Source organism: Xiphophorus couchianus, chromosome 22 (genome assembly GCF_001444195.1).
Source record: "Xiphophorus couchianus chromosome 22, X_couchianus-1.0, whole genome shotgun sequence".
NCBI lineage: Eukaryota > Metazoa > Chordata > Actinopteri > Cyprinodontiformes > Poeciliidae > Xiphophorus > Xiphophorus couchianus.
Window position 1 is genome coordinate 13,402,630 of NC_040249.1, and position 25,929 is coordinate 13,428,558.

Genomic DNA, 25,929 nt, shown 5'->3' on the forward strand with positions numbered 1-25,929 from the left:
TGCAGACTGATGAGGCACATGGTTGTCAAACTCAATCCGAACACGTCGTGTTTGTTTATCTCCAGGTGACTTCTGCTGCTCGGATCTTGCTAAAAAATCCAGGAAACAAAGCAGCCTATGAGCACTTTGACACCATGAAGAACCAGTGGATTGACAATGTGGAGAGACTGACCGGTAAGGGCTTTCTTGACCCACTTTAAGTTTTAATTTTCACTGTAATATCAGCAACTGCATGTTCAATTGATGTGCATTTTCGTCCATGTGTGCCTTAGGTCTGGTCGACGAAGCCATAGACACCAAATCCTTGTTGGATGCTTCTGAGGAAGCCATTAAAAAAGACATTGACAAGTGCCGAGTTGCCATGGCAAACGTTCAGCCCCAAATGCTCGTTGCCGGGGCAACAAGCATAGCGAGACGAGCTAACCGGGTCTTGTTGGTGGCCAAGAGGGAAGTGGAGAACTCTGAAGATCCCCGGTTTAGAGATACTGTAAAACATGCGTCTGACATCCTCTCACACACCATCTCACCCATGGTGATGGACGCCAAGGCTGTGGCTGGGAACATACAAGACAAAGGTTACTGCTCCAAATGCAGCCATGTAGGATGCTGCAATAATGAGTTACTGTTATTTTCTCTCTCACCTCTGTCTCTTCTGAATGATTTTGGTCACAGGCCTACAGAAAGCATATTTGGACTCTTGTCAAAGGATCTTGGCTGCAGTGGGAAAAGTCAGAGAAGCCTTCCAGCCTCAGGAACCAGACTTCCCGCCTCCGCCTCCTGACCTGGACCAGCTCCATGTAGGCACATTCGAATTACTCAAACTGTCTGCCTTCCTCTAGTTTTAGTTGTTACATTTGAGACACTATGTCTATACAGCAAACAATCACCATCATTTTTAGAAACAAGATATGAGTGGAGTTTAAATTTATTACGGAGTTGCTGTCATCCATATAGTATTAACATATTTAGAGGCTCTAGTAAATATGTTTGGGTTATTTGGAACAGATAACCCAATACAGTATTAATCTCATTGATATTTGGGTTAAACTTTAACCCAAGTTCCTTTGGATTAAAGTACATTTAAATTGATTTTCTTATGTAGTTTTTAAGTAAAGTAAGTAAGTAAAATTGTATTTGCAGAACAATTAAAACAAAAAGTACATTAAGCAAAAGCCACCCTGAATAAAAATGTCTTTTAAACCAAAGTTCAAATATTTTTACTATGTTCAAGGTTTGTCCAGGGAGCCCATTTAATATTAGCCTGGTTTTTCTTCTACCAAACCAGAGTAGATGTATCTGAGGACCTCTTATGATCAAATGTTGTTTTTTTCCCACTAGAGTCAACCATCTTTGAGTTAAAATTTGAGAATTTAGAGACACTGCAACTGTTTGGAAATTACTTCAATCGTCACTGAGTCCTTTAGGCTTTCTAATTTTAAACTTGTAGGTCTCCATCTTGTCAAGGAAAAAAATACATTTTTGAAATGTTAGGAGAAATATCTGTTTTTGATTTGGCATACATGAAGCATTGACATTTGTGGAAATTAGAGAAAAATAATCAGAGTAAATTGAAACCTGTGAAACGACTTTTTGCCTTTTAAAGATGATTGTGTTCTGGAAAGAGAAAGGTTTGAGTAAGAAGAAAAAAGTAAGAAATTCATGCTCATCATGAGGGTAAAAAGTATGAAGATGAGTGTAAAGTTCTGTTCTTCCAGGTTAGTGATGAACAGGCTCCACCTAAACCCCCGCTGCCGGAGGGTGAGTTGCCTCCACCCCGTCCTCCTCCCCCGGAGGAGAAGGACGAGGAGTTCCCGGAGCAGAAGGTCGGCGAGGTGCTCAGCGAACCCATGATGGTGGCGGCCAGGCAACTGCATGACGAAGCGCGCAAGTGGTCAAGCAAAGTCAGTTCAAACAAACACCCTCATAAATACTACTTTACAGAAAAGATCTATGCCGAGTGTCTCTGTTTTAGTGAAAACATTTAAACTACTGTTGCAGAGCGTACCATTGCTCTCCAAGACGCTTTGCCTGTGATTTTGTTTGAGAAAATCTGAATTTTTCTTTTGTTATCCTGAAATGTGGAGATCAGTGGTTCGACTCCACTTTCAGAGGAAAACTACAAACTGTCATCTGTTCAGTTTGAAGGCATGCACACTTACTTCATGGAGAAATGTAAGAAAAGTGCGTAACATAAGGATAAAACGAGGAGTCTGTACTGCATGTACTATATTAAGGTGTTTCTTAATACAGGACCTGATGTTGCATTGATTGATTTATTAGCGTTAGCACTTCATGACCAAGTTTTGTCATTGAGGATAAAAACAAGGATAATCAAGGATGCTCTTATCATCTCTTTGTGTCTCATAACCTTCCTCCTTTTCAGTTCCTCTGAAATGTTTTTTTGAAAAAGCTGATTTTGATCTTCTGTACGTATGAGAAATTTGTTTGAAAACAGGTGCAAAAAAAGGTTAATTCATTAAGGTGCTCTGTCATGCTCACTGCTCAACTCTTTAGCCTACCAGTAATAAGCCAGACACTGACTTTGGGTGCAGTTAGATCCTGTTTGATGGTAGATCATGAACTGTCCACTCAGCCATCCCCTCAGGCACATCATGCACTTGCAGCCCTCCTTGCAGATCTCTTCTGTCCTCTTTTCTTTTCCTCTCCCATCAAAGCTGTTTTTTGCCCTTTGGCGTGCCATTTCACCACCCTATCCCTGTTCTTTCACCATGCTTCTGTTAAACTACCTGTCCTCTGTTCTTTCATTCAGTGCTGCTCATACTGTACTAAATGCCTCCCTCTCCACCTGCTTTCCCTTGCTTCCCCCTACCCTTCTTCCTCCTTTATTTCTCCCTTTTCCTCCCCCTTTTGTTCTCCTTCCCTCCCTGTTTCCTGTCAATCCTCCGACCATCACAAAAATCCCTCGCCCCTCCACTCGTCTTACTCCCCGCCTGGCCCAGCCTGAGGATGAGGAGGCAGTAGAGGAGAGGGAGGTAGATGATGAAGATGAGTTTACTGATGGTGAGGATGACTATGAGCCAGAGCTGCTGATGATGCCGTCCAACCAGCCTGTCAATCAGCCCATTCTGGCAGCTGCCCAGTCTCTCCACCAGGAGGCTCGCAAGTGGTCCAGCAAGGTCTGCGCACGTACATGCACATGAGCGTACACACACAGTTGAGACTGGTGGGAGAATCTGCTAGCCCTGTTTGAGCCCACTCACACACCCACACACACCCCCACGCCCTCAAATACACTGCATTGCAAAAGTATTCAAACCCGTTTAAAATGTTTAAATTGGGCACTACCAAAAACTTAATACAGATGGATGTGAAATAGTTCATAATTCTGAAGTGAAAGGGAAAGGATATGTGGTTTTCAGATTTCTTTTTATTGAAAATAAAAATCTAAAAAGTGTGGTATGCATTTGTATTCAACACCCCTGAGTTGTTACTTTCTAGCACCATCCTTTGCAGTTGTTAAAGTGCCTATCTTTTTGGGTATGTCTCTACCACCTCCACATACTTACAGATGTATTTAGAGAAGCTCAGCAGAGTGTCTGTAAACAAAAAAATTCAAGCCTTGCAAAAGATTCTGCAATAAATTAAGCCCTGGACTTTGACTAGGCCATTCTAACACAAGTATGTTTTGATTTGATTATGTTTAGGTTAAACTTGAACCTCCTCTCAAGTTTAGCCAGCCTCTAACGGCTTTTCTTTCAGGATTGCCCTGTATTTAACGGTATCTGTCTTTACATCACCTTTGCCAGCTTCTGCTGAAGAAAAGGATCACCACAGCAAGTTTCAACTCGCAGATATTGTGTCCAGGGAGGTGGCCAGTATTCATTTTCTGCCACATATGGTTTCACAGGTTGGCTTAGAAAAATATTGTTTTTTTTCAACTGCCCAGAGCTTCTTTTTGGAACTTTTCTTATGATAATGCGTGTCTCAATTTTAAAGAAAAGCCATTGTCTTTAGCACATCTCGATTTTGAAAACCACAGATCATTTTGTTTTACTTCAGAAGTATGCTCTACTTGGTCTATTGGCGATTGTTGGTCTATTCCATAAAATATATATAAACGTATTCAGATTTGTTGCTGCAAGGAGGCAAAATGTTAAAATCTTTGGGAGGTATGAATACTGTTGCGAGGCACAGCACACCCAAGCATGCAGACCACGGCCATGCAGGACGAGAAACACTTCCTGGAGTTTTAGCAGACGGGGACTGTGGCTGTGTGAACCATCGGCTGTGCATCTCCCACCATGGACATGCCCCACCAGCTGCAGCTGCTGTTTCACTGCTGCTGTGATTTTTTACTCAGAGATGACTGACACACACAGGTATGCTGATCCCATTGCTAAAGTTTCACAGTGGGTTAACGGCTGTCCTCTTCACATGTTCGTGAATAAAACGGTTCAGTGGAGGAGCTTCCGTCTCACTCTTTTTGTCACGGCCGGCCAACCAGTAAGGCCGAGGATGACAGTTTCCTAAAGACTTCAGGATGATGCAGCTTTGACATCTAACCACCTGCTTACTCAGTATGACAACCCGCTTCAGCTTCCTATCGTTTCAAGTTTGCACTAATCATCTCAGCACCATGCCATTACCTCACAGGAACTAACCTCAGTTTGACTGTGATGTCAGGATGATCGTTAAAGTGAAAAACGTGATAAACTGCTGGGACACTGCATGCAGTGGGCTGTTAAACATCCTTACATTTGATGCTTGTCTTGGTCATTTCATTCATTACCTCACAGCACTATTTTGTTGTTCTACATTATATTATCGGAGTATTTTTGCAAAGACATGGCTCACAGTGAATGCTTTGCTACACAGTACTCCTCTGATTACGGCTGCTTTGACTTCTCGCCACCCCCTTTTTCTCTGCACAGGGTAATGACATCATAGCAGCAGCCAAGCGGATGGCTCTGCTGATGGCTGAAATGTCTCGGCTGGTGCGTGGCGGGAGCGGAAACAAGCGAGCGCTGATTCAGTGCGCAAAAGACATTGCCAAGGCCTCGGATGAGGTGACGAGACTGGCTAAAGAAGTGGCCAAGCAGTGCACAGACAGACGCATCAGGACGAATCTGCTGCAGGTAGAACATACAGCAAGGCCCAAAATTATTCATACACCAGTGCAGTTTTGACTCAGGTTTGACGTAATTTTTTAAATATTTACTAACAGGTTTAGTCTAAAAGTAAGTTGTTTTACTTTTTTGAGTAGAACAGCCAGAATCCAGACTTGAATTTACTGGAAGGGAAGCTAAAGATTAGGGTTATGGCAAGGAGGGCTTCGAATCAAGATACATCAGCAAAATACCTGGTGAAACATGCAAAAAGCTGCTCAGGTGTTTGAGCGCTGTAATGGTAATAACATTTTTCTTTTGACTTTTGAGAAGAATATGAATAATTTTCAAAATTCATATTTGAACTAAAATGTAAATAAATGTTTTCTGATACTCCTTTGACCGAACTCCCAAATTAATCTTAATCTGAAACTTTGATTGCTGTAGTTTCTAAATGATCTCCCCCTGGTACAGGTTTGTGAACGAATTCCCACCATCAGCACTCAGCTGAAGATCCTTTCCACTGTCAAAGCTACCATGCTGGGACGGACAAACATTAGCGAAGAGGAGTCAGAGCAGGTAACACAGAATAACACATCTGCACTTCAGGAAAACAATATTATCCTGTTACATATTTACTAACAGCTCCTCGTTCGTTTAATTCCCATTCCAGGCTACGGAGATGTTGGTTCACAACGCCCAGAATTTGATGCAGTCTGTAAAGGAGACAGTGCGAGAAGCAGAAGCTGCCTCCATTAAAATCCGCACAGATGCAGGATTCACCCTCCGCTGGGTGCGCAAGACGCCCTGGTACCAATGAACTTACCTGCTCTCGCTGAATAAAAGTAGCAACACGCGCTCTCAATTTGAGCAGGCATATCAAGAGGAAACTGCAGGATTTTGAGCCATTCTCCACTTTAGTTTTAGGTGGGAATCTTTGATTTGTTATGGGTGAGAATTTAGCTTGGCTCGCTTTTGTCCTCAACTGTGGAAACACACAGGTTTATCAGGAGACTTTTTAATATATATTTTTGGTATTTTGGGTTATTAGACTTTATCTAAATCTTAGGTATATATTTTTTGCATGACTCATTTTCTATTTTCTAAAAGCAGATTCTGACATGGAGACTCTTAATGCTTAGAGGATGTTGGAAATTTTGCGTTGTTTTTCAGTCCTGGTTTTGTAATGTATGTTGTATATACAATAATTGTCTGCTTCATGGATGATTCACCAAGTCTGACACTAAAGTGTAGAGTTTTGAGTGAGCTTCATGTATACTTTCAGTCATCTGAAAATCTATGATATCAACAGAGGTGCATCATCACTGTTGCCACTGGTGATGTTTATATTTCAGTAATGAAAAAATCTTGTGGGTTTAAAAAGAAAAAAAGGTTATTAAAAGTTAGTAATATCTAAAAAGATGACAGTATTGATTTGTGAGACAGTGCAGTTTAGCTGATTAACATGTGTTTACTTTTATGAACTTTTACATTTAATGATGCCAAAGGATTTGTTTTACATTATTTGCAAGCCTCTTTGAATTGTTTGTACACTCAAAATCCAGGTTATTATAAAAAATAATGCAGATCAGTTTCATTTGAGATGCTGTAGTAATGGTTGATGTTTGTTAATAGCACAAAAAACTAAGGTTTGTGAATGTTTTCTCTGCTTTGCATTTTTTTATCTAATTGTAGTTCTTTTGTGGCTGCATTCTGTAACAGTAGAACTGTTTGGGATTTACAGTATTAGAGCAAAAGTAGCTTTTACCCGTCCCAATCTGAGTTCTCTGATGCAACTTTTTTTTTTTTTTTTTTTTAGATGACCCCGGTGGTTTGAGAAGTAGTTCTGTAATAACCAGAGCAACAAACTTTATTTTTTAAAGATTTAAACACTTAAATAATTGTTAGTGGTTTTAGTTAGTAAATTAAAAAGAAGCTGAAAGACAAACTGATGTCACATACAGATCCAGTCAGACGTTTACTTGCACTCATCAGCATAAATGTCATTCTTGCGCCCGACAATTTATTTGATCTGCTTTTTTTTTTCAGCAACTTTAATGACTTTTAAGATAAGAATCAACTGCACAAGTTTGAGTCCATCTTGCGTTCTTTTTCTTTTTAAAAGCCCCACCTTAACTCCTCCAAACATTCTTCTTTTGTGTCAAAACATCTCAGTATTTGTCTCCGTTGATTAATTTTCTTCAGAAATCATCAGGCTTGGAGGTGTTTATTTCTTTCCTCTCAGCTGATGTGAACCTACCCTGGTGTTACAAGATATTTTTGGCTTGATGGTTCCTGTTTTGTTTTTTTTTTAACCTCCTTAGCAGTTCCCTAGATCTGACCATGGCAGCTGGAGAAAGATCTTTAAATCTGCTTTATGTATTTATTAAATTAATCATTTAAAAAAAAACATGGCATTTATGCCCAGGATGAGTGTATGGAAATTTCCAACCAGAACTGTACTTACAACTAAAGGAGTAAATGCATATTTTCATTCCATTAACAAATTCTTTAAAAAAAAAAAAAGTGGATGGGTAAATGTATGTCTCATTGAGACTGCGTGTGTGTGTGTGTGTGTAGTCTCATTTTAACACCATTACTGAGCCGTCCCTGGTATGATTAGCGATGAAGTTCGGAATTGCAGCACAGACTGTTATCTGTTTTCTTTCTTTTTGGGGGGAAGAGGCGTACTATAGTCGTCACAGACTCGGGGTGTGGATCTCTACGTCGTAGATGTTAATCCACACGCTGAATGTACTCCCGATAGCCTCCAGCCCTGCCAACATCTGCTGTGCCTTGAAAGAATAAAGACTATAATAAAAACAAGAGTCAACATGTTTTTATGCATAAAACAAGTGAGGTTAGAAAAGCGGGGCTCCTCTCTGCCTTTGATGTCAGTTTGCAATGTTTCCTCAGTTCATGTCTGAATAACATCATTAGCTGCATTTCAGAAAATATAACAGATGAGTCATGTTAACAAAAAAATCTAGACTTGTGGCACATGATTGGAAGGTAATTTATTACATTTTCTTCATCATAGTTAACATTTGAGCTTTGGACAAATGTCTCATTTAGATTTTGGGATAAAAGTTGACACAAAAATAGAAGGAGAAAATTCAGCACGTTAAAAGGCACCGCAAAAAGGATCTTCAAACATAAAGCTAATCTGGCAGCTTGGATACAAGGACAACAAAAAACACAAGGAGGAGTATAAAGATTTTACAATAAGGCATCTGGTTTACATGTTCTTTCATTATTTTTTTTTTAAATAAGATATTTTTCTAATAGTGACTAAAAATTTTCTGCTCAGAAAAAATAGCTGTATCCAACAACATGTAGTTTCTACAGTTTTTCCCAAAAAACACCAGAATAACTAAATTGGACCCACACCATCCCAATGTCACACTTTTACTGTGTTCTTTAAATAATAATTTTCAACATACTTCCCTCAAGTCTCCTAAGCTTGCAGCTTGTGCTGTAGTGTGTGTTTACAGAGCTCTTATACTCCTCTTACAAGGCCACTGAATTAAACGCTGAATGTGTGCAGAAATATCTGCATTGCAAACATTCAGAATATAGGCAGTACATACATTTTTCCCAAAGTTTCATCTGAAATAAACCAATAAAATGGGATTCCTAGTATCATGTAAAACCTTTTCAAAGGTATTCCTTCAAACTCTTAAGGCAGTGAGCAGATTGTACTGTTCAAGTTCAGAGACGTCACGTAAAGGGAGCTTGTTTTTAAAGCAAAACATTCCCCTTCTGCAACATTTTGAGCATATTAGATAAAGAAATGCACGTGCATACATATCAACTGATGCAGCAAATGGAAAATTCTCCATACGATGCATTACATCTAAACCTAACATTCAACAGAAATCACATTGATTTTAAGGCTTCCCTTTACAGGCCAAAGTTTTTCAGTCATATATTTAAAATACAATACCAAGCATGGTTTACGTGGTGTAATAAATAGCTGTTAGAATGCAGAGTTTTTCATTATTGACCATGCAGATGTAGATAAGTGAGACTTGTCGCTGACTCGGCAGTGTGGTAACCCTCGCTCCCTGTTTGGTACATCGGAATGCTGAGCTTTCCTCCCTCGCTCAGGTCCGGACCTGGAACTTTCCCGCTTTAGTCACATATTTAACCCCTTTAAATGGTTTGTACTTCTCTCCATACATGTCCAGACGACTCACTTTGAGACCTGAAAAAAAGTGGGTGGGAAGCCAAATTAGCAATGAATTTACTGCTACTTCAACCTTTAAAATCCTAAAATTAGTACTATGGAATATTGAGTATTTGCTTATTATAACATTTAGGCCCTGAAATAAGTAAGTGATTGACAGCAACACTGATTTTGATGCATCATTTTCTTTCTATAATGAAAAAAAATATATTTTTAAAAAAGACTCACTTCTGAGGCCCTAAAGACAACAATGTCTGCTTCCTAAAATCTCCTGCAAAAATATTGCATGGTAATATTTTTTTTTTACTTTCCATGAGACAGGTAGTTCTACAAAAACTACCGGTCTTTAAATATTCATATTTATAATGCTTATTATTATTTTCATAGATCCACTGTTTAATATAATACTAAATAAGCAAACAAGTAATTTTTCTAAATCCAAAATTAAATCTTAAGGGATTACGATAGTTTATGCTACATTACTCACAAAAAGTTGGATATATTTGCCTTTTCTGTGAAATTTCCGGATGAACCTAAACTTCATTAAAACGTTTATGGGTTCACTTAATGTCAGCTTCTGTAAACATTTGAATGCATTTCTAACTTTTCAATGTTTCACTTATTTTTGCTGTTCTTTAATAAAGAGCTGAACAACAAAATTCACAACAGGATTTAAACACCACTCTTAATTATGATGCTCACATTCTGACATCATGAATTGTGAAAATTGTCACCATTTCGACCCCTAAAAATGTTAAACTTCAGTAAAAGCTCAATTTTATCTTTACCTGATATGGCCAGTTGTTGTATCTTCATATCAATGTTGATCGAGGGGTTCTCTTCAGGCTTCGGGGAACCCGTCTGAATGCTGATGCTTCCTCGCAGGTTGGGGAGCTTCTGGGGGTTAAGTTTCCCGACGTCCCAAAGGACCACCTACCACAGAACGAGTGCTTGAGGTCGGGATAGTACAACAAAACGCCGCTTTTATTCTCATCGTCAGGTTCTGACATCTGCACTAACCAGCTGGTGATATATATAAAAATGCTTCACTGCCCTCCACAATTACTAGCATCCCTGGCAAAGACTTGTCAAATGTCTTTTGATTTATTCCTATTTTACTGCAACAGGATAATTATATTCTGAATAAGGCTTTATTTAGGAGTACATTTATTTATGCATTGAGGGAAAATTATTATTTTCAATAAAAAATAAATTTTGCCAACAACGTTCCCTCTAAAGTAGGACCCTCAATCCTTTTTAACAGTAAGCACATGGGGACTTGTCCACATACTTACCCTTTGTTTCACACCTAACCCATTTTCAGCAGTTGTTGTTAAAAAGCCTAAGCTAGTTTCAACTCATAACGCATAAAAGTCCCAATAGAATTTTGAATCTCTGTGTTTATAATAGGACAGATAAGACAGGGATGAGTTTGAGTTCCTACCAGTTTTTACCTAAAGTATAGCATCTATTGCTAGCATAGTAAAGTCAGTTACCCTTCATTGTGTATCACTGGTGAGGAAGGCCATGCTGGCTGATTACCTTGGTTGTTAAGTCAAAGGTGTAGGTTCCCTGAGTGGCTGTGAGATTGACACTGAGCACAGATTTAGGCATTGGAATAGTGACCATCAAGCTCTCCACCGTCTTCCCCATGGTCTGCTTGGGCCCAATTGTGATGTCCAGACGACCACAAGAACCCGTCTCTAAGAAGCTGATGTTCTGCTTCACGTACACCGGAATGGCTACAAGGCTGGGACAGGAAACACACACAGAGTAGGCCTCCGTCAGTAACGAGTGGATTCTGATTGTTGACTGCAAAAAAAAAAAAAAAAGCTCTCTACTGGAGGCTATGGTATATGCTCTATTTTTGGAGATATACTCATATTTACGATGGAAGATGAGGCTAAATACAGGGCAAAGTTTTAAAATTGGTGATTATACATTCTCCATCCAACCTGACTGACCTTGAGAAGACTGGGCAAAAAAAAATAAAATCATCCTCTAGGTCAGGACTGCTCACTCACATGTTAAAATGGGCCAGATTTTCTCACACAGAGATTTCACAGGGCCAGACATCGTCTTTGGCCTGCTCAAGTAAGAATTACAACTCAGGAGACAAAACAATCCGCTGCATCATGGGTTTACTACAAGTGCTGTGTTCATGGTCCTAACTATTAAAAGAATTGTAATTTTTGCTCTAAATGTTCAAAGCTGAAAAGACATTCAACAAAATAGCATGAGGCATGATTTTGACAAAAAGTGTTTCCAAAACGTAATAACTAACTAAAATATTGGAGTTTGAGACAAAACATAGAAAACTCAAGATGGTTTTGTAAGTCAATGTACAACACAGGGACATCTGTGCTTACTTTTGAGAGCTGACATGATACGACATGAGCCTGAAGTTTCCATCTGGCGGGATGAAAGACAAGACGTGCTCCGACTCCCAGCGCTTAAAACGAACGCACGGGTGGAAACTCACGTCATCAAGGAGTCGGGGATTCTTAAAAGATTAGAAAAACTTGCTTAATGGCACACCATGTCAAATACAACAACTAATGTATGCTGAAATAAAACGGACCCACCATGAAGGACAGGGTGAGATCAGGCATCCCAGTGAGCTTCACACAGGCCTCAATCACACCCTGAATCTCTGCAAAGACAGTCGTACCTGAAGAAAACACGATTCTAGTTATATTATGAAACACATTAAAACCTTTAGCAAATATATTCAATGATATTGTTAAATAAGCTGATTTGTTTCACCTGATTTGTCCAGAATGGCATCGATTTCCTCTATCACATCGAAATAAGCCTCATTATTGGTGTATTTAACACCTGCCCGCCTCCAGGGAACATTAGACAACTGGCCTGTAGGCAATGTTCCCCCGACATTGCTACCTCCTGGAAAACACAGGATGTAATTAGGAATAAAGACTTCACATATAGTTTGGCTCTTGCAGCCTCAGCTGACCTCTGATTACCTGTGAGGGTATTTACGACCGATCGCAGGATGGTCGGAGGCCTTATCATTTCCTTGAGGACGTTGGACTCTGTTGCCAGAGGAAACCCGTTGTCCAGCATCTCCTCCAGAAGCTCGTAAACAGTCACCGTGTTCTCCTTGATCAAAACCTCTGAGCAGTCACCAAAGTAATCCTGTGGATAAAGAAGAAAAATGTCTCACTGAGATCAGAACAGCCTTCTCGGCTCCAGGGGTCAACATGTGGAATTTCTTACTGGCAAAACAGAAAATGAACTCTGACTGGTGTCTCTTTGGATTAAAACTGAAGCAGGTTTTTCAGTTTTTAAATTGTGGGTCTTAATGGACTTTATTCCATATCCTTATCTAACTATTTTATTCTGTAAGAAACTGAGGTTTAAGTTTTCATTAGTCGTAAGGAATAATCATTAAAATTGACAGAATTAAATCACGCAAAGCCGACAACGATAGTGGTACGTTTGCAGAACAATTCTTGTTTTCTACACCAAAACAGAGCTTCATTGAAAAAAGGAGAAGCACAACAAAACAATTTGATGGATCACGAATAAAACCACATGCACATGATTCTAATTAGTTCTCCTCTGCATGCAGTACAATGAGTTGGTCCTTGTCGTTTGGAAAAATGCAAGATTCTGGCAGATATCCCTTGTACATACATAAGTGAAGGCGTGAGGAGTTAGTGGTATCGAGGTATAACATTGTTTTAAAAATGTATGGTTTTAAAACCACTAAATTGTTCTGTAACATTGTTCCTATGTTGGTGAGTCCTTTAAATAAAATGCCAGAGTGACATGGCTTTCTTCAGCTTTATGGTATATAGAGAAAAGTAAGCACTCTCCCTTCCCCCACCTGTTGCTGTGTACTATTTGGATCTATTCCCCAAACCCGTCACAACCTCCAGGTCTCCTGTTAATGCTTAAAATGAGACATAAAACTCACAGTGAGGCATATTTATTTATATTATCCCTCATCACTTTTTATATTTATGGCTTGTTTTTGTTTTATTTTACAATCTTTGCACATTTCAGTATTTACTTCCAGTGCTGTCCAATTGGACACACATGTGTTTAATCAGTTCTTCATCCTTAGTAATTATTTGATTTGTCTACCTATTTTTTTTTTATCTACTGAATTTCATCATAGATAATATGTTATTTACAGTAAGCTAGTCCATCTGTTTTTAAATGTCTTGAATACACTTGTGAGCATGAAAAATGCTCTATAACAGGACTGATAATGTAAATGAACAAATACATGTTTTAATTTAGCAGCAAGAATAACCTCTCCTTTTCCAATAAAAGTAATTAGCTCATGTTATATATTTTTGTGGAAACTCAGTTAAACTATTGTATTTTCTCCTCACAATCAATACACATTAGAATCTAATGCCAGTCCATTGCTGCAAATGTGTTTGTAGTTGTAATGTGTGTAAATAGTTTTAATAAATATACGGCTAATGCAAGGCAAAAGACATTTTTCAAATGCAACACAGGAAACACAGAGTGCAGTGGAAAAGATTCCAGGTAAATATTTGAATAACAACCGCCACCATAAAACCATAGTGTAACACTCAGCTAACATCTGTTGTCATCTGTTTGTTAAGGTCATATAAAGGTGTGGGTTGATTGTTTTGTCATGCTTCTCCTTTCTTCAAAGAAAAAAAATCTTAAGACAAAAATACTAGAGCTTCATGACATGATCACAAAAATTAAAACAAAAAACTGTGTGACTGATCTATATGTTTTTATTTTTTTTTAATATAATAGCAGCAACTGTCCATTCTGCTGCAAAAAAAATAATCATTATTACAGATATAATCAGCTTAAATAGTTTAAACTCCCACCTGAAAAGTATCTGCCACCCTGTGCAGGAACTCAATGACAAAGAGTGGGGGAACTTCAGTCTGGGTAACTGAGAGGAAGAAGAGTTTGCCCCTGTAGATAGAGATGAGATAGTGGTGTGGGGTCTGCAGCACAGGGGCCACATTCTCTGGGTCCCCTGCCTTCTCCTTGGCCTCCAAAAAGTAGTCACACACACTCCTGCTAATGACACTCTTCCAGTGCTTCTCCAGGAAGATGTCTCCAGAGTGGCTGATCAGAAACAGGCTGTTGATCATCTCAGCTGGAACAGTGATGAGGACTGTTGTTGGTTTGCTACTGGGAAAAAAAATCCACAGACCAACACAGCATCAGCAGACTGACGAGCATAACTTTTTCGCATGTGTTTTATAGTAACTTACTCTAATTATTACACGCAAAATGTTATTATTTCAAGTTGTCAGCCAGCTTTACTTCCTGTTAAGCCCGTGAAATTAACTTTCGCATCAGTTGACTTCTCGGTCTGGTTAGTAGTCGGACTTCGCACATATTTACCAGCCTTACTTTTAAAAATAAATCAATCGGACACCTACAAGTGTCATGATTATTCTAAAGTTTTAAACATGATATATTAAAATGAAAGTTGTAAGATTGTACAAAGTTTACCTGTTAACTACAGCTGATGGTGTTGGCAAGATTTCTTCTTCTTCTTCTTCTATAGTTTTCTGGCAGTTTTTAAACTTTGTGTATTACCGCCATCAACTGGACAGAAATGTAATTCAGAAATTCATTTTTCCTATATATCTTCAAATCTTAAAATAACTAAATGATATACATGCTTATATACTCACACATACATACATACTAAATCCTCTCAGTTAACTTTGTATCGCTGGCAAGATTTGATGGAGACGCCTGCAGATGTTTGCCCACGTAAACACAACTGGGTCACGTCTAAAAAAGAAAAAAAGAAAAGTCAAAGTCACAAAATAAAGCCTACTTAATTTTTTTAAGTGTTCAAATATTTCTAAGGGTCTTTTACAGCTTGGAAAAACAATGAATGCAGTAGACTGACTACCTTAAAGATTTTTTCCACCTCTTTTATGATCAGGCACAATTTGTGGGCAGCTATAAGCCGGCGCCATGCGTTTAGCTGTGGAGAACTTATTCCCTAAGTAAAGTCTTGCAGGTACGATTTGTAGTTCCAATAGTCGTAAACACTTAATTTACTTTCAGGGAAATTCACAGACTTTGTACCATGTTATCTTTTCAAGGCTATTTTTAAGTAGTTCAATGATTTTGAAGCTTCTAAGCTTCAAAATCAGCGTGACCCCTTCACATAATTAAAATGCACTTGTCACTGAAGAAAACAATTGTATAGGAAACAAAACACATGTACAAATGAGCAAGCGTGCACAAATATGAAAATAATAGATTATTTAATAAATAATAAATACAGCGATTCTTAAGTAAACAAATACATTTTATTTAACAACAACCCTGATATTGTCAGTTAGTGGAGATGTTATGAATGACTGTGGATGTGACACAAAGATTAAAACATACGAAGACCCAGTAAAATAAATTCTTAACCTTTGTATAAATATTAACTTAAATTATGTATTTCTTTAAAACGGCGCAACTTTTAGCTATCGATGCCTGCGAGTCCCTACTCGGGGTTTAAAGTAAAGACACACATCGAATGACCGCTTTTCATAAGGTGATTGCAACGTGCTCAGTCTGAACAGCCATGGCTTCTGATGAACCCAAAGCAAAGAAACTCAAACTTTCCGAGGATGAAAAGACAAAGTCTCCGAGCAAAAAGGCTGCTGCCGAACTAAGGTGACTAAAATCCGCTATGACTGCTCCTCTGTTTTTCCGCAACGGGACGAAACAGAGTTTACCCGAGTCGTGATTTGTGCGCCAAATCAATTGTTGTGTAAAGTGTTACCCCTGGTGCAACAGTTTAGCCATTTATATAACGACTTTGCACATTTGTGCAGTGGTGTCTCGAGTCTGTTAGTGTTCCTCAACCAACGATGTGGAAAACAGTCCTGCTGCAAAGTGTCTTTATCTTGTTATTCTTTAACACCGACAGCTAAGATTTAACCATTAGCCGCCCCTTAAGTGCAACAGTGAGGGCTGTGCTAGCTGGGAAAATATTTAACCTTAGTTCAGCATGACCAGCTGCAGAAATAAATGCCCGGACCGGTGTCCTGGAGACTGTCCACGCAGGATCCATCCTGCGCCAGCCTCCAAAGACAGCAAAGGACAGCCGAGCGATCACGTGGTCTGCATTGGACAATGTTATCATTCTTCTTTCTTCCCCCGTTTCACTGTGAAGAAATCAGATCAGAGCCCAATTCATATAGGCAGCCTTTATCCGGACGCTTCTCACAAGGGGAGAAGCCAGTAAAATATAGCAGGAGCCTGAGAAACAAGCCAATCATCGGGCAGAGGCAGGTTGCAGTGGCCCTTCCTTCTTCAGATGCCTCCAATCAGTCGGTCCACAGTAGGAGGAGCTGTATATGCGCTGAAAAGAAATCGATCCGCCCGCACGCTGAACTGAGCTCAAATTGTTTCTTTTCCCCCCCAAAGCTTAGCCTTTCCAGAACCGGGTTTTTTTTTTTTTTTTTTTTTTTGAGGTTGCTCAACAGGTCTGTCAGTGTCTTGCTGGTGCACACATACCGGGAGAGAAGAACATTATGTCTGCTGTGAGGTAAGAGCATACTGATGGAGGTACAACCAACAGAGCAGATCTGGAGGTAGGCATGGGCTCTGGGTTAGTGTAATTGGCTGCACAAGCCCATTAATCATCAGACTGCATACTACTAGATGGGTGTGTTGAGGGAGATGATAGTAAGGGTGTGGTATCCTCTGGTTAGATGTCATTTTCAGATTTTGGTGTGCTTCTCTGTAGCTCTGGTGACCGGTTTCTGCGTTTGGTCCCTGAAAAGCTTCCATGTTCATCGGAGAGGCTTCCTGGGAAATATGGCAGCACATGTTCATGTGGAGCGAGCATCTGTCAGTGACACTTGTCATCTGCAGTTTCCCCACAAACACTGACAAGTTTATGGAAACGGCGAGTACGCTCAGGCTTGCAGGAGCGAAAGAAGCGCCATTACTAATCTGACTTTTTGCATTACTCATATCCTTATTCCCCCTGGCCTGCTTACTCATAATAAATCCGGGAGTTGTAACTTGTTAGTTCTGTCTGTTCTCAGAGAGTAGAAGTTGCACCATAACCTTTCTTTCTGTAATAGGTTACCTAATTACCTAACAGGTTTTAGGTGCTGGTGTTATTACATGACACAAAGTGCAGATGTGTGGTTTAGCAGATTTTTTTTCTTTCATGTTTTTGTCTGTTGGCATCACAAGACCATGATGCTCTCAGATGGTCAACCCCTGCGGTTAGTTTTGTTGTCTTGGAAAAATGCAGAAATATGCAGTATACTTCTGTCAGTAGACTGGCTTGCTGCGAGTGTCATAATATAATTGCATGCATGATTGCTCAGATCCTCACCACTGATCCACATACGTCTCTTTTTTATGAATGCTGTATAAATATCTGCTTTATTTGCACTATTTCTGCTTTTCTCTTGTGAGGTTACTGTTTTTGCACAAGTATTACTGCACAGTCAGGGTTTTATTTCCCTTCTGAATATGAAAAAAATATCTCTCCACTCTGTACTAAGCTTTGCAGATCATTTTAAGATTTAAGATAACTATTTTAAAAATGTAGTTGTTGTTATATGTAATAAACATTAATTTAGAAAAATGTTTTTAATGCATTATTTAAAAAATACAGAAATATAATAAATATGATGCACATTTAATTGTATATAAATACTTGAAATAATCATTAATAAAAATATTTCTAACAATAAATGTCTTTCTGCAACATATTTTAATAATTTAAATTCAAATATTTAAATAATGTAGTGGTTGGGTTGCTACATATGAATAGTGTTATTTTTAAATTTGTTAAATTATTTATCAAGCTTTCTCAAAAACGGTTCTGTCTGAGAAGCCTTACAGTTTGTTAATCAGCGGTTAAAATTTCAACCACGTTTCTGTTTTTCTTGCAGCTCTAACTCGCTCTTTGGAATGGGAAACCCATTACTCGACATCTGTGCTGTTGTTGATAAAGACTTCTTGGACAAGTAAGCTTAAATAACAAAACTAAACAAAAATATATGTATTTTTTCCGTGCAAGTGGTTTTTATTGATTGTTGCTGCAAATGTTCTAAATAGGCGAAACAAAATAAGTACGCAATAAGCGACTCCAGATCAATTGACATCCAGCCTTTTGTTATCAGTGAGGTCACGGGGAGATTATAGAGGAAAGAGATTCATTTAGGCCCGTGATTGATAAGGAAGGAAGCCAATAAGCACAGAAAAAGCAGCTGATCCATTGGTTATATGCATCCTGAACATAAATTAGCTGTCAGTCCATGGCTCTTTGTTTTGGTACAGTATCCCTGCAAAATGAATTACTCTATCAGTCCTGCAGTAATCCAGAGACTGATCTGAGTCTTGAATCTGCCCTGAGGGCAGAATCTGCTCTCTCGGTCTCCAGTGGACCAGATTTAATAGGGCAAAGGGCTGCTTTGGTTTCCATCTCCGTGTCCAGTCAGAAGCCCCTTGCGTAAACTTCTGGATTAGAGCTGAACCGGCCAGCCTCTGGTCTAATTCGGCCTCACTAAAGCAGGACTAAAACTGCCCTTTAATCCCCAGCAAACCTTTGTGTTTCTTTCAAGGAAATCGCTCTCTGATTAGCACATTGATTTGGAAAAAGACTTCTTATGTAGACAGAAAAGGATTTTATGATATGAATACTGTTGGATGTTTTAGGAAATGTATTTTTTGCAATCTTTTGCAATAATTAATAGTATATTCCTTCTTTTTCCCTTTTTTAATCATCTGCAGGTACTCTCTGAAGCCCAATGATCAGATCCTGGCTGAGGACAAGCACAAAGCACTGTTCGTACCTCCTGTGTTGCAACATTTACTGTAGAGTGTCTGCGATATTAGCGCCATCACACACGTGATCGTGTGTCAGGGTTTTTTTGCACAGCGAGGGAAAATGCGTCCGAATTCATCCCGAGTTTGCGCTTCTCTGTTCTGGAGAGGGCCAGCCAAAACAGGCACACACAAGAAATCTGCTACCATTGACCTCTGTTCCTGCGCAGACGGCCAATAGCAGCGCAGCGAACTGAGCAGAGTGAGACGGTCTCGTCCAATAACAAAGCGGGACACTTCACCTCCCCAGTCCCGCCGAGACCAGAGCCACAAAGCAAACATTTAACAGCAGGAGATAAGAGACCAGAATATGACAGTTTGTTCACACTGATCTGGACTGGATCTCCCTCTTTTTGTTCCTTATAAATTTGAAATTTTGTTGATAAACATTTCAGATTTAAGTCTTTTGGTTGATCAATGATGTAAAATTAATCCTCTCTTGCTTCACTGTATCTGTAGAGCAGGAGCTATTACTCTTTGCACCTGCTTGTTCACCCTGTCAGACTTTCTCATAATTATCTCCGAGAGCAACATCATATTGACTATATATATATTTTTTCACAACAGACAACTAAATATTTTTTCCCCTCTGCTTCATCGCTCCCCTTCTCTGACCCTTCACTTCCTCTCAGGACCTTTACCAGCAGTGGGGTTGTTGCTGTTCCTAATAATATATCTGAAAACACACACTTGACAGCGCGAAGGCGACTGTTCTTCTGCAGGTCCGGCAAACTGAAATATACGAGTCAATTAAACAGGCTTTAGCCCAAAAGGGGAAACAAGAAAGCACGGCTGTGATGCATTACGCAACTGACAAAAATGACATGGATTGTATCATCAGCGGTCAGTCATGCGTATGTTGTGTATTAATTTTGAGAAAAGTATGACGCTGTATTCGTTGTTTGCCTCGTGATTTATGTCACTGAAAACTCAAAACAGCATTTCTCATCTAGATTAGCAGTGGACCGGCAAACAATGCTGTTTGCTGTCGGACATAACTACGAGTTTAATCACGAGCACCGCCAGGAGCAGACGCGTGAACCGGAATGACCATGATTTACCGGCGCGGCAAGCAGAACGTCTCTCAGAAGAGCGAGCAGCAATAAGGCAGAGAGACCCAGTTCAGCTCTGGTCAACCTTATATCACAGTTACAGTTTTGTGCTGACCAGCATGAAAATCTGAAACTACAGATGCACACCATCTGGTGTGGAGTGCATTTTATTCTTTGCTTGGATTTTTTTTTAAAGAAAGTCCATGCTAGGATATTGATTTACATGTATTGACTGCGTTACCTAACCCCAAAACGTGGCACGTTTTAAAAAATAATCAGCTGATCTCAATTGTTTTCATTAGATTTTGACCAGCAGTGAATTTCTTTTAGACAAAATTAAATTTCTATATCTGGGCTTAATTATGTAAACAAAGCTATGGTGATATACTGAAGTGTGCATTGTTAAATAACTTTCAAATATAGATTTATTACTACAGCAAATGATTTTCTGATGCATTCTCTTTTTATATCTTTTTGTTGAAAACTTAGATTAAAACATCTCCCAGATCTCGTTTAAGGATTTGTCTTGGTACCAGAGATTAACACATCTGGTGTTACTGGTCGATGCAGATATTCTTAAGAGGTCAGATTAAGGCTGATTCCAATTTTCTCTCTAAAGATTATAACCTAAATAAGATAAATGTGAGTGGCATCAACCACAAAAGAAGGAAAACGTGCCACAGGTTTCTTCATAGATGTAGACGTTTTGAATCTAGTTGAAATTAAAAGGATTAGGAGATAATCTCTGTTTATGAAGCAAAACCTTGTTCTGATTTTTAAGAGGCATAGAAAATGAATATAGTGCTTTAAGATGTATTTACAGAATAAAAATGGGGTGAAAAAAATTTAATTTTTCAATATTAAACTCCCTGCATAGATATAAACATGATATTATATTGGTTACTCTTGGTTTGATGAATAAATTCAGATTTTCTTTTGCTTGTTTAGATTTGATGAGCTTGTAAAGAAATTCAAAGTAGAGTATCACGCCGGTGGAGCCACTCAGAACTCGATTAAGATCGCTCAGGTCAGTCACACACACTCTGATGCCACAAATGCTCGTTTCTGTGTGAGGACTTGAGTTGGCCGGTGCTAATCTTAAGCTGTTGCGGCGACCCACAGTGGATGATCCAAGAGCCCCACAAAGTCGGCACTTTCTTCGGCTGCATTGGGAAAGATAAGTTTGGAGAGATCCTCAAGCAGAAGGCGGAGGAGGCCCATGTGGACGCTCATTACTACGAGCAAGACCAAGAGCCCACGGGGACGTGCGCTGCTTGCATCACCGGAGATAACAGGTTGGTGATTAAAAGGAGAGTTGTAAAGTGTGTTAATGATGAATGTCTCATTATTTTGTTTCTGTCTCCCAGGTCTTTGGTAGCTAACCTAGCAGCTGCTAACTGCTATAAGAAGGAGAAGCATTTAGACTTGGAAGAAAACTGGGAGCTGGTGGAGAAAGCTAAAGTCTACTATATTGCTGTGAGTCTATTAACCTACCAAGGGTTTTTATTTAGAACTTCAAAATTAGGTCACTTAATGTCCATTGAGTGTCTAATTTGTACGAGTGCTGCTGCTGCAAACTGAGGACACAGATATCCACCCATCCAAAGGCAAAATCCCTTTAAATACGGTGCAATCAGACTAATACAGGCTTAATCTCTGAATTAAAAGTAGTTTTACCTCAGAGGAAGTTTGTAGTATCTTTTGCATATCTTTAATAATTAAAGACGGAGCAGTAAGTCTCTTGAGGAATAGCATCCAAACGCAGCTGTGGAGCTTCTGCTCCACTTATACCTAAAATTAGTGAATGCTCAGCAGTCCACAGTAGCTGATCTCTTTGTGCATAAATGCTGTGAAATATTTTTAGTTAACCAGTTAAAATCTCTTCAAAAAGCTTTTATGTGTTACTTTATCTCTAATTGAAGTGGAGATGAGATGCGGTTGACAGGTTTCATAAGTATGTTCAAAATGCAGGGAGGAGAAAAGCTACCTAAGGAAAAAAAAGAGAAGGATGGAGCAAAACAAACAAGAAACAAATGAACTAAAGCGACAGAGGGTGAAGATAGATGTGTAAGGTGAAGGAAAGTTACAGCTTAATCAACAGTAGAGCTAAACAAACATATAATAAAGGTTGGGTCGAAAGTTAAGGTGGGCTGAATTACTAGAGAGAAAATCTAACTTAATAGTAAAGTTAGACTCAATGGATTAGAAAGATATTTTAAGTTTTTGCTTTTTTAAATCATTTTAATTCTATTTATCTTACTGACTTAATCAAACAATTGTACAATTAAGACAGGAAAAGAGGATGGGGAAAAAAATCAGAATCTTCAATTGAAGACCTAAATGGCTAATTTAGGAGTATTATTGATATTAGCTGCAAAAGTAGGAAATTAGCCCTGATTTTCTGTCTGTTAAAATTAGCCTTGTCGATTTATTGTTGTAAGTGATTCATTAGTTGCTCTACTGTAGATGTCCGGCCAGTTTTAATAACGGTGTGATTTTCCAGGGTTTCTTCCTGACTGTGTCTTTGGAGTCCATCCTGAAAGTGGCAAAGCACGCTTCTGAAAAGAACAAGCTATTCTGCATGAACCTTTCTGCACCTTTCATCTGCCAGTTCTTCAAGGACAACCTCATGCAGGTTATGCCTTACATTGACGTGTTATTCGGCAATGAATCGGTAAGACAGTGATTACCACATATTGATCTGTTGTACTTGACGTAAATCAGAATCATGATTGTCATATATTTGCTTATTCAGGAAGCGGCAGCTTTTGCTAAGGAGCAGGACTTTGAGGTGAGTGGACTTTCTTCTGTTTTCTTATTTTTTGTGCATCCATTAACAAGTTCTGTTAAGTTGATGTTTTTTTTTTAACTTTTTTTTCAGACTGAAGACATTAAGGAGATTGCCAAGAAAGCCCAGGCGTTACCCAAAGTTAACACAAAGAGACAGAGAATTGTTGTATTTACCCAGGGAAAGGACGAAACTATCATGGCCCTGAGTAAGATATTCTTTCTCTTCATGATTTTGTCTTTAGTCTCTATTTTAATGTTCCCAGACTAAAGTCTTGTCTGCTTAGGTGATAAGATTGAGACATTCCCTGTCCTTAAGATTGACCCAAAGGATATTGTTGACACAAATGGTGCAGGCGACGCTTTTGTTGGAGGTAAGAATATTTGACTTTGTGTATGTCTTGTTTTACCTCTGCAGTCATAGTAATGTTGTGCTCTGGGTGGTGCAGGCTTCCTGTCTGGGCTTGTCCAAGAGAAACCTCTGGATCAGTGTGTCAGGGCAGCACATTACTCTGCTAATGTCATCATCAGACGAGCAGGTTGCACCTTCCCAGAAAAGCCTGACTTCAAATGAGGAACGCCGCAAAGCTTTTCCTTCAGCCTGAAAACCTCATAACCCACACTGCCTCCGCTTGTCAGATCCCTATTGTTTTTTGTGTTTTTTAATTGGTCACCTAATGTCAGTTCTTTTTAAAGCGTCTGCATATCTTTACTTACCTGTTGGATGTTTTGTCTGTCTCCATTTTGTCCTCAAGAGGTCAGCAGAGGACCAATCAGCCAAGATGAAAGGGGTTTTTTTTGTACTCGATGCTGACAATTAAGAAAATAGGGTTGCAAGTTTCTATTTTTCTTTATGCAAAAAATCCAATACCTTTTTCCTGTTGGAGTTCTTCCTCCAGCGTCCAGTTGCGCAGACACCTCACGGCCGTCGCTACAAGCACTCTCATGTCATCTCTCGAGTCTGCAGCCACTTTCAGAGGCTGACTTCAAGCACAAATGAGGACTACAGAGCAGAACGTCACTACCACGATGGGTTTTTGAAGATATAGCTCTGAAACTTTCAGCAAGAATTTTAGATAAGTGTTTTACTGCTTTGAGGAGTTGAAAAACCAAATGTTTTTATTTTTAATGCACAATTTTTAGTCGCAACAAAGCTTCCACATCAGCTCATCCTAAACGGGTCAGTTTAGTGTGTTTTAGGTGAGCTGTCTGCCTTTCTTTTCTTCTTTTAGTCCTAGCTCTGAAATTACTGCACATGATGTTGATTAGAGGAACATAGCTCTGGTCCTGGACTATGAACCAGAATTAATGGTTTTGGTGAAGTAATAGTAAGTTTAACGTGAAAAGCATCTGCAGGAGCGAAATGTCTTCATGCCCTAAGGGAAATACTTAAACTGGCTGAAACAGTTTTGTTCTGTTCATTACAGATATACATTTGGAGCATTTATCATAACATTTATGTCTTAAAATTATCCCTGAACATTGAAATATTTTCATTTGGATTCATGTCAGAGTGTGTATTATGAAAGGTTGAATCCTGGTTAAAACCTCTGAAAACAAACTACTGGACTAAATCATTTTATTTTGTCTTTGTTATAAAGTGATGTTTAAATCAGGCAGCACTCCATCTGATGGAACAAGGCCTCAAAGTTTCACGTGTCTCAAGAAAACAACCTCATCATGTTCATAGGAAAAATGCAAAACAAATCATTTTAAAAGACCACTTTGTGCTTTAATGATGATTTTTTTCTTTATGTTGAAGAACAGAATCACCACAGGATGATGCCACCTCCACCATGTGCCAGTACGGCCATGGTGTGTTCAGTGTTATAAACATTTTTAATTTATACATTCACATTTTTAATTATTTAAATTATAACTAGTGTAGAATTTTCTTTTTGTTATTAAAATATTGCACCTCCACAACCTGACCTTGACTTGGCTTAATCAGTTTTACATGTGATTACTTGATGACTTTCTGATCAGTATTTTGATACTTCTGGGCATTTTGTCAACTGTTTGACTTAATTAAGTGAGAAAAACAATAGATAATCTGAAGTTGTTAAACCTGTTTTACAGCACTGGTATTTATATTTGTGTGGAGCTAAGCTTAAAATACTTAAAACACCTGTATCTGGTAAATGTAAATTTAAAGAGGTTGGAGTTGTTGGAAGTTGTCTCAGTGGGCATTGAAATGAACACTGACTGTTCATTTATTTTCTTAAAGCCTCCCGGGTCAGGACTGATCAGGAGAATGGAAAATGGATGTTGTGTTTTAATCAAGTTTGATACTGTTGTTGCCAGAGGTAAGATATCTGCTTTTAAAAAAAGACAAGGAAATTTTTGAAAGAAAACCACAGGGTAACTTTATTATAGAGCCAAACAGCATAAACAATTTCTACTTGTATTAGATTATTTCATGTTGAGAAAATTCAAATTGAACAGCTCTGACTATTGATAAAGTTAATGAATTTTCTGTAGAAAAGTGTGCAGTTTCAGAGTAATGGAGAAGGTGTTTCAAAACTTGCCTGCTGGGAATGTTTCTCCATTTGAGACTTCTCCATGTCCAGATACACCAAAAAAGCCTTATGTGACCTTTTCTTTCTGGTCTCAAGTGATGCTCAAGTTGTCCATAACAGTTGCAGACTGTGATATTTGAAAATGAATAATAAAATTCAATTTAATTATGCCAATTTCATTTGAACTTGTTTATTTATGATTTAAACTCTTCTAAAATCCTTCTCACATGGTTTTTAGTGGAAACGTGAATGAAGTATAAATTGGGGTCGCTACTGTTTATTAATACGCAAACATCAAAATACTGTAAGAACAAGCAATTAGTTGGTAAAAGCACATAATCTTAAAGTTTATTTTAGGTGAGGCCACTTAACTATCTGTCCATTGCACTGCAGATTCAGATCATCTTTCATGAAACACCTGAAAGCTATAATAGCAGAAAGTTGTTTTGTCCTAAAAATGATTTTGTTCTGTATGC

The 25,929-nt window shown here is 38.8% G+C and overlaps 3 protein-coding genes across 12 annotated transcripts in view; 2 read left to right on the top strand and 1 right to left on the bottom strand.

Moving 5' to 3' along the window:
- Positions 1-7,894, top strand: part of LOC114137923 (vinculin-like) — a 28,428-nt gene extending 20,534 nt beyond the window's left edge. For 2 of the 7 annotated variants that reach the window (XM_028006783.1, XM_028006782.1), the window contains 8 exons: positions 66-174; positions 273-575; positions 673-797; positions 1,716-1,901; positions 2,961-3,137; positions 4,893-5,096; positions 5,541-5,645; positions 5,740-7,894. In XM_028006783.1, the coding sequence (XP_027862584.1) occupies positions 66-174; positions 273-575; positions 673-797; positions 1,716-1,901; positions 2,961-3,137; positions 4,893-5,096; positions 5,541-5,645; positions 5,740-5,886 (1,356 nt within the window). In that variant the 3' untranslated portion in view covers positions 5,887-7,894. The remainder of the gene's footprint in view (positions 1-65; positions 175-272; positions 576-672; positions 798-1,715; positions 1,902-2,960; positions 3,138-4,892; positions 5,097-5,540; positions 5,646-5,739) is intronic. The other 5 variants (XM_028006784.1, XM_028006785.1, XM_028006787.1 and 2 more) reach the window with 3 other exon arrangements.
- Positions 7,895-8,064: 170 nt separating this feature from the next.
- On the bottom strand, positions 8,065-15,023 carry ap3m1 (adaptor related protein complex 3 subunit mu 1). 2 transcript variants are annotated; one of them, XM_028006790.1, is made up of 9 exons: positions 14,740-15,023; positions 14,100-14,409; positions 12,240-12,411; positions 12,022-12,159; positions 11,841-11,926; positions 11,625-11,758; positions 10,798-11,005; positions 10,044-10,188; positions 8,065-9,273 (listed from the first exon to the last, which is right to left on the bottom strand). In XM_028006790.1, exons 2-9 carry the CDS (start codon positions 14,370-14,372, stop codon positions 9,173-9,175), a joined length of 1,257 nt encoding a protein of 418 aa, XP_027862591.1. In that variant the 5' UTR covers positions 14,373-14,409; positions 14,740-15,023; the 3' UTR covers positions 8,065-9,172. The 2 variants fall into 2 exon arrangements, with proteins under 2 accessions (XP_027862591.1, XP_027862590.1); XM_028006789.1 differs by having other exon boundaries at positions 14,100-14,412.
- A 740-nt stretch (positions 15,024-15,763) lies between these two features.
- LOC114138268 (adenosine kinase-like) lies at positions 15,764-25,630 on the top strand. Of its 3 annotated transcripts, none has more exons than XM_028007429.1 (11): positions 15,764-15,915; positions 18,162-18,236; positions 19,003-19,056; positions 21,096-21,174; positions 21,270-21,442; positions 21,515-21,623; positions 22,651-22,821; positions 22,903-22,938; positions 23,029-23,143; positions 23,222-23,308; positions 23,384-25,630. In XM_028007429.1, exons 1-11 carry the CDS (start codon positions 15,824-15,826, stop codon positions 23,506-23,508), a joined length of 1,116 nt encoding a protein of 371 aa, XP_027863230.1. In that variant the 5' UTR covers positions 15,764-15,823; the 3' UTR covers positions 23,509-25,630. The 3 variants fall into 3 exon arrangements, with proteins under 3 accessions (XP_027863230.1, XP_027863232.1, XP_027863231.1); XM_028007431.1 differs by lacking the exon at positions 15,764-15,915 and adding an exon at positions 16,648-16,792; XM_028007430.1 differs by lacking the exon at positions 15,764-15,915 and adding an exon at positions 16,656-16,838.
- The last annotated feature ends 299 nt before the right edge of the window (positions 25,631-25,929 follow it).

Bases quoted from the DNA above. Each gene is read 5' to 3' on its own strand.
- ap3m1 (XM_028006790.1), bottom strand. From the start codon at position 14,372: ATGATCAACAGCCTGTTTCTGATCAGCCACTCTGGAGACATCTTCCTG. The intron at 12,412-14,099 runs GTGGGAGTTTAA...CTTTATCCACAG, and splicing joins GGGTGGCAGATACTTTTCAG to GATTACTTTGGTGACTGCTC. The intron at 12,160-12,239 runs GTAATCAGAGGT...TGTGTTTTCCAG, and splicing joins GGTCGTAAATACCCTCACAG to GAGGTAGCAATGTCGGGGGA.
- LOC114138268 (XM_028007429.1), top strand. From the start codon at position 15,824: ATGGCTTCTGATGAACCCAAAGCAAAGAAACTCAAACTTTCCGAGGAT. The intron at 18,237-19,002 runs GTAAGCTTAAAT...AATCATCTGCAG, and splicing joins GATAAAGACTTCTTGGACAA to GTACTCTCTGAAGCCCAATG. The intron at 22,822-22,902 runs GTAAGACAGTGA...TTGCTTATTCAG, and splicing joins TGTTATTCGGCAATGAATCG to GAAGCGGCAGCTTTTGCTAA.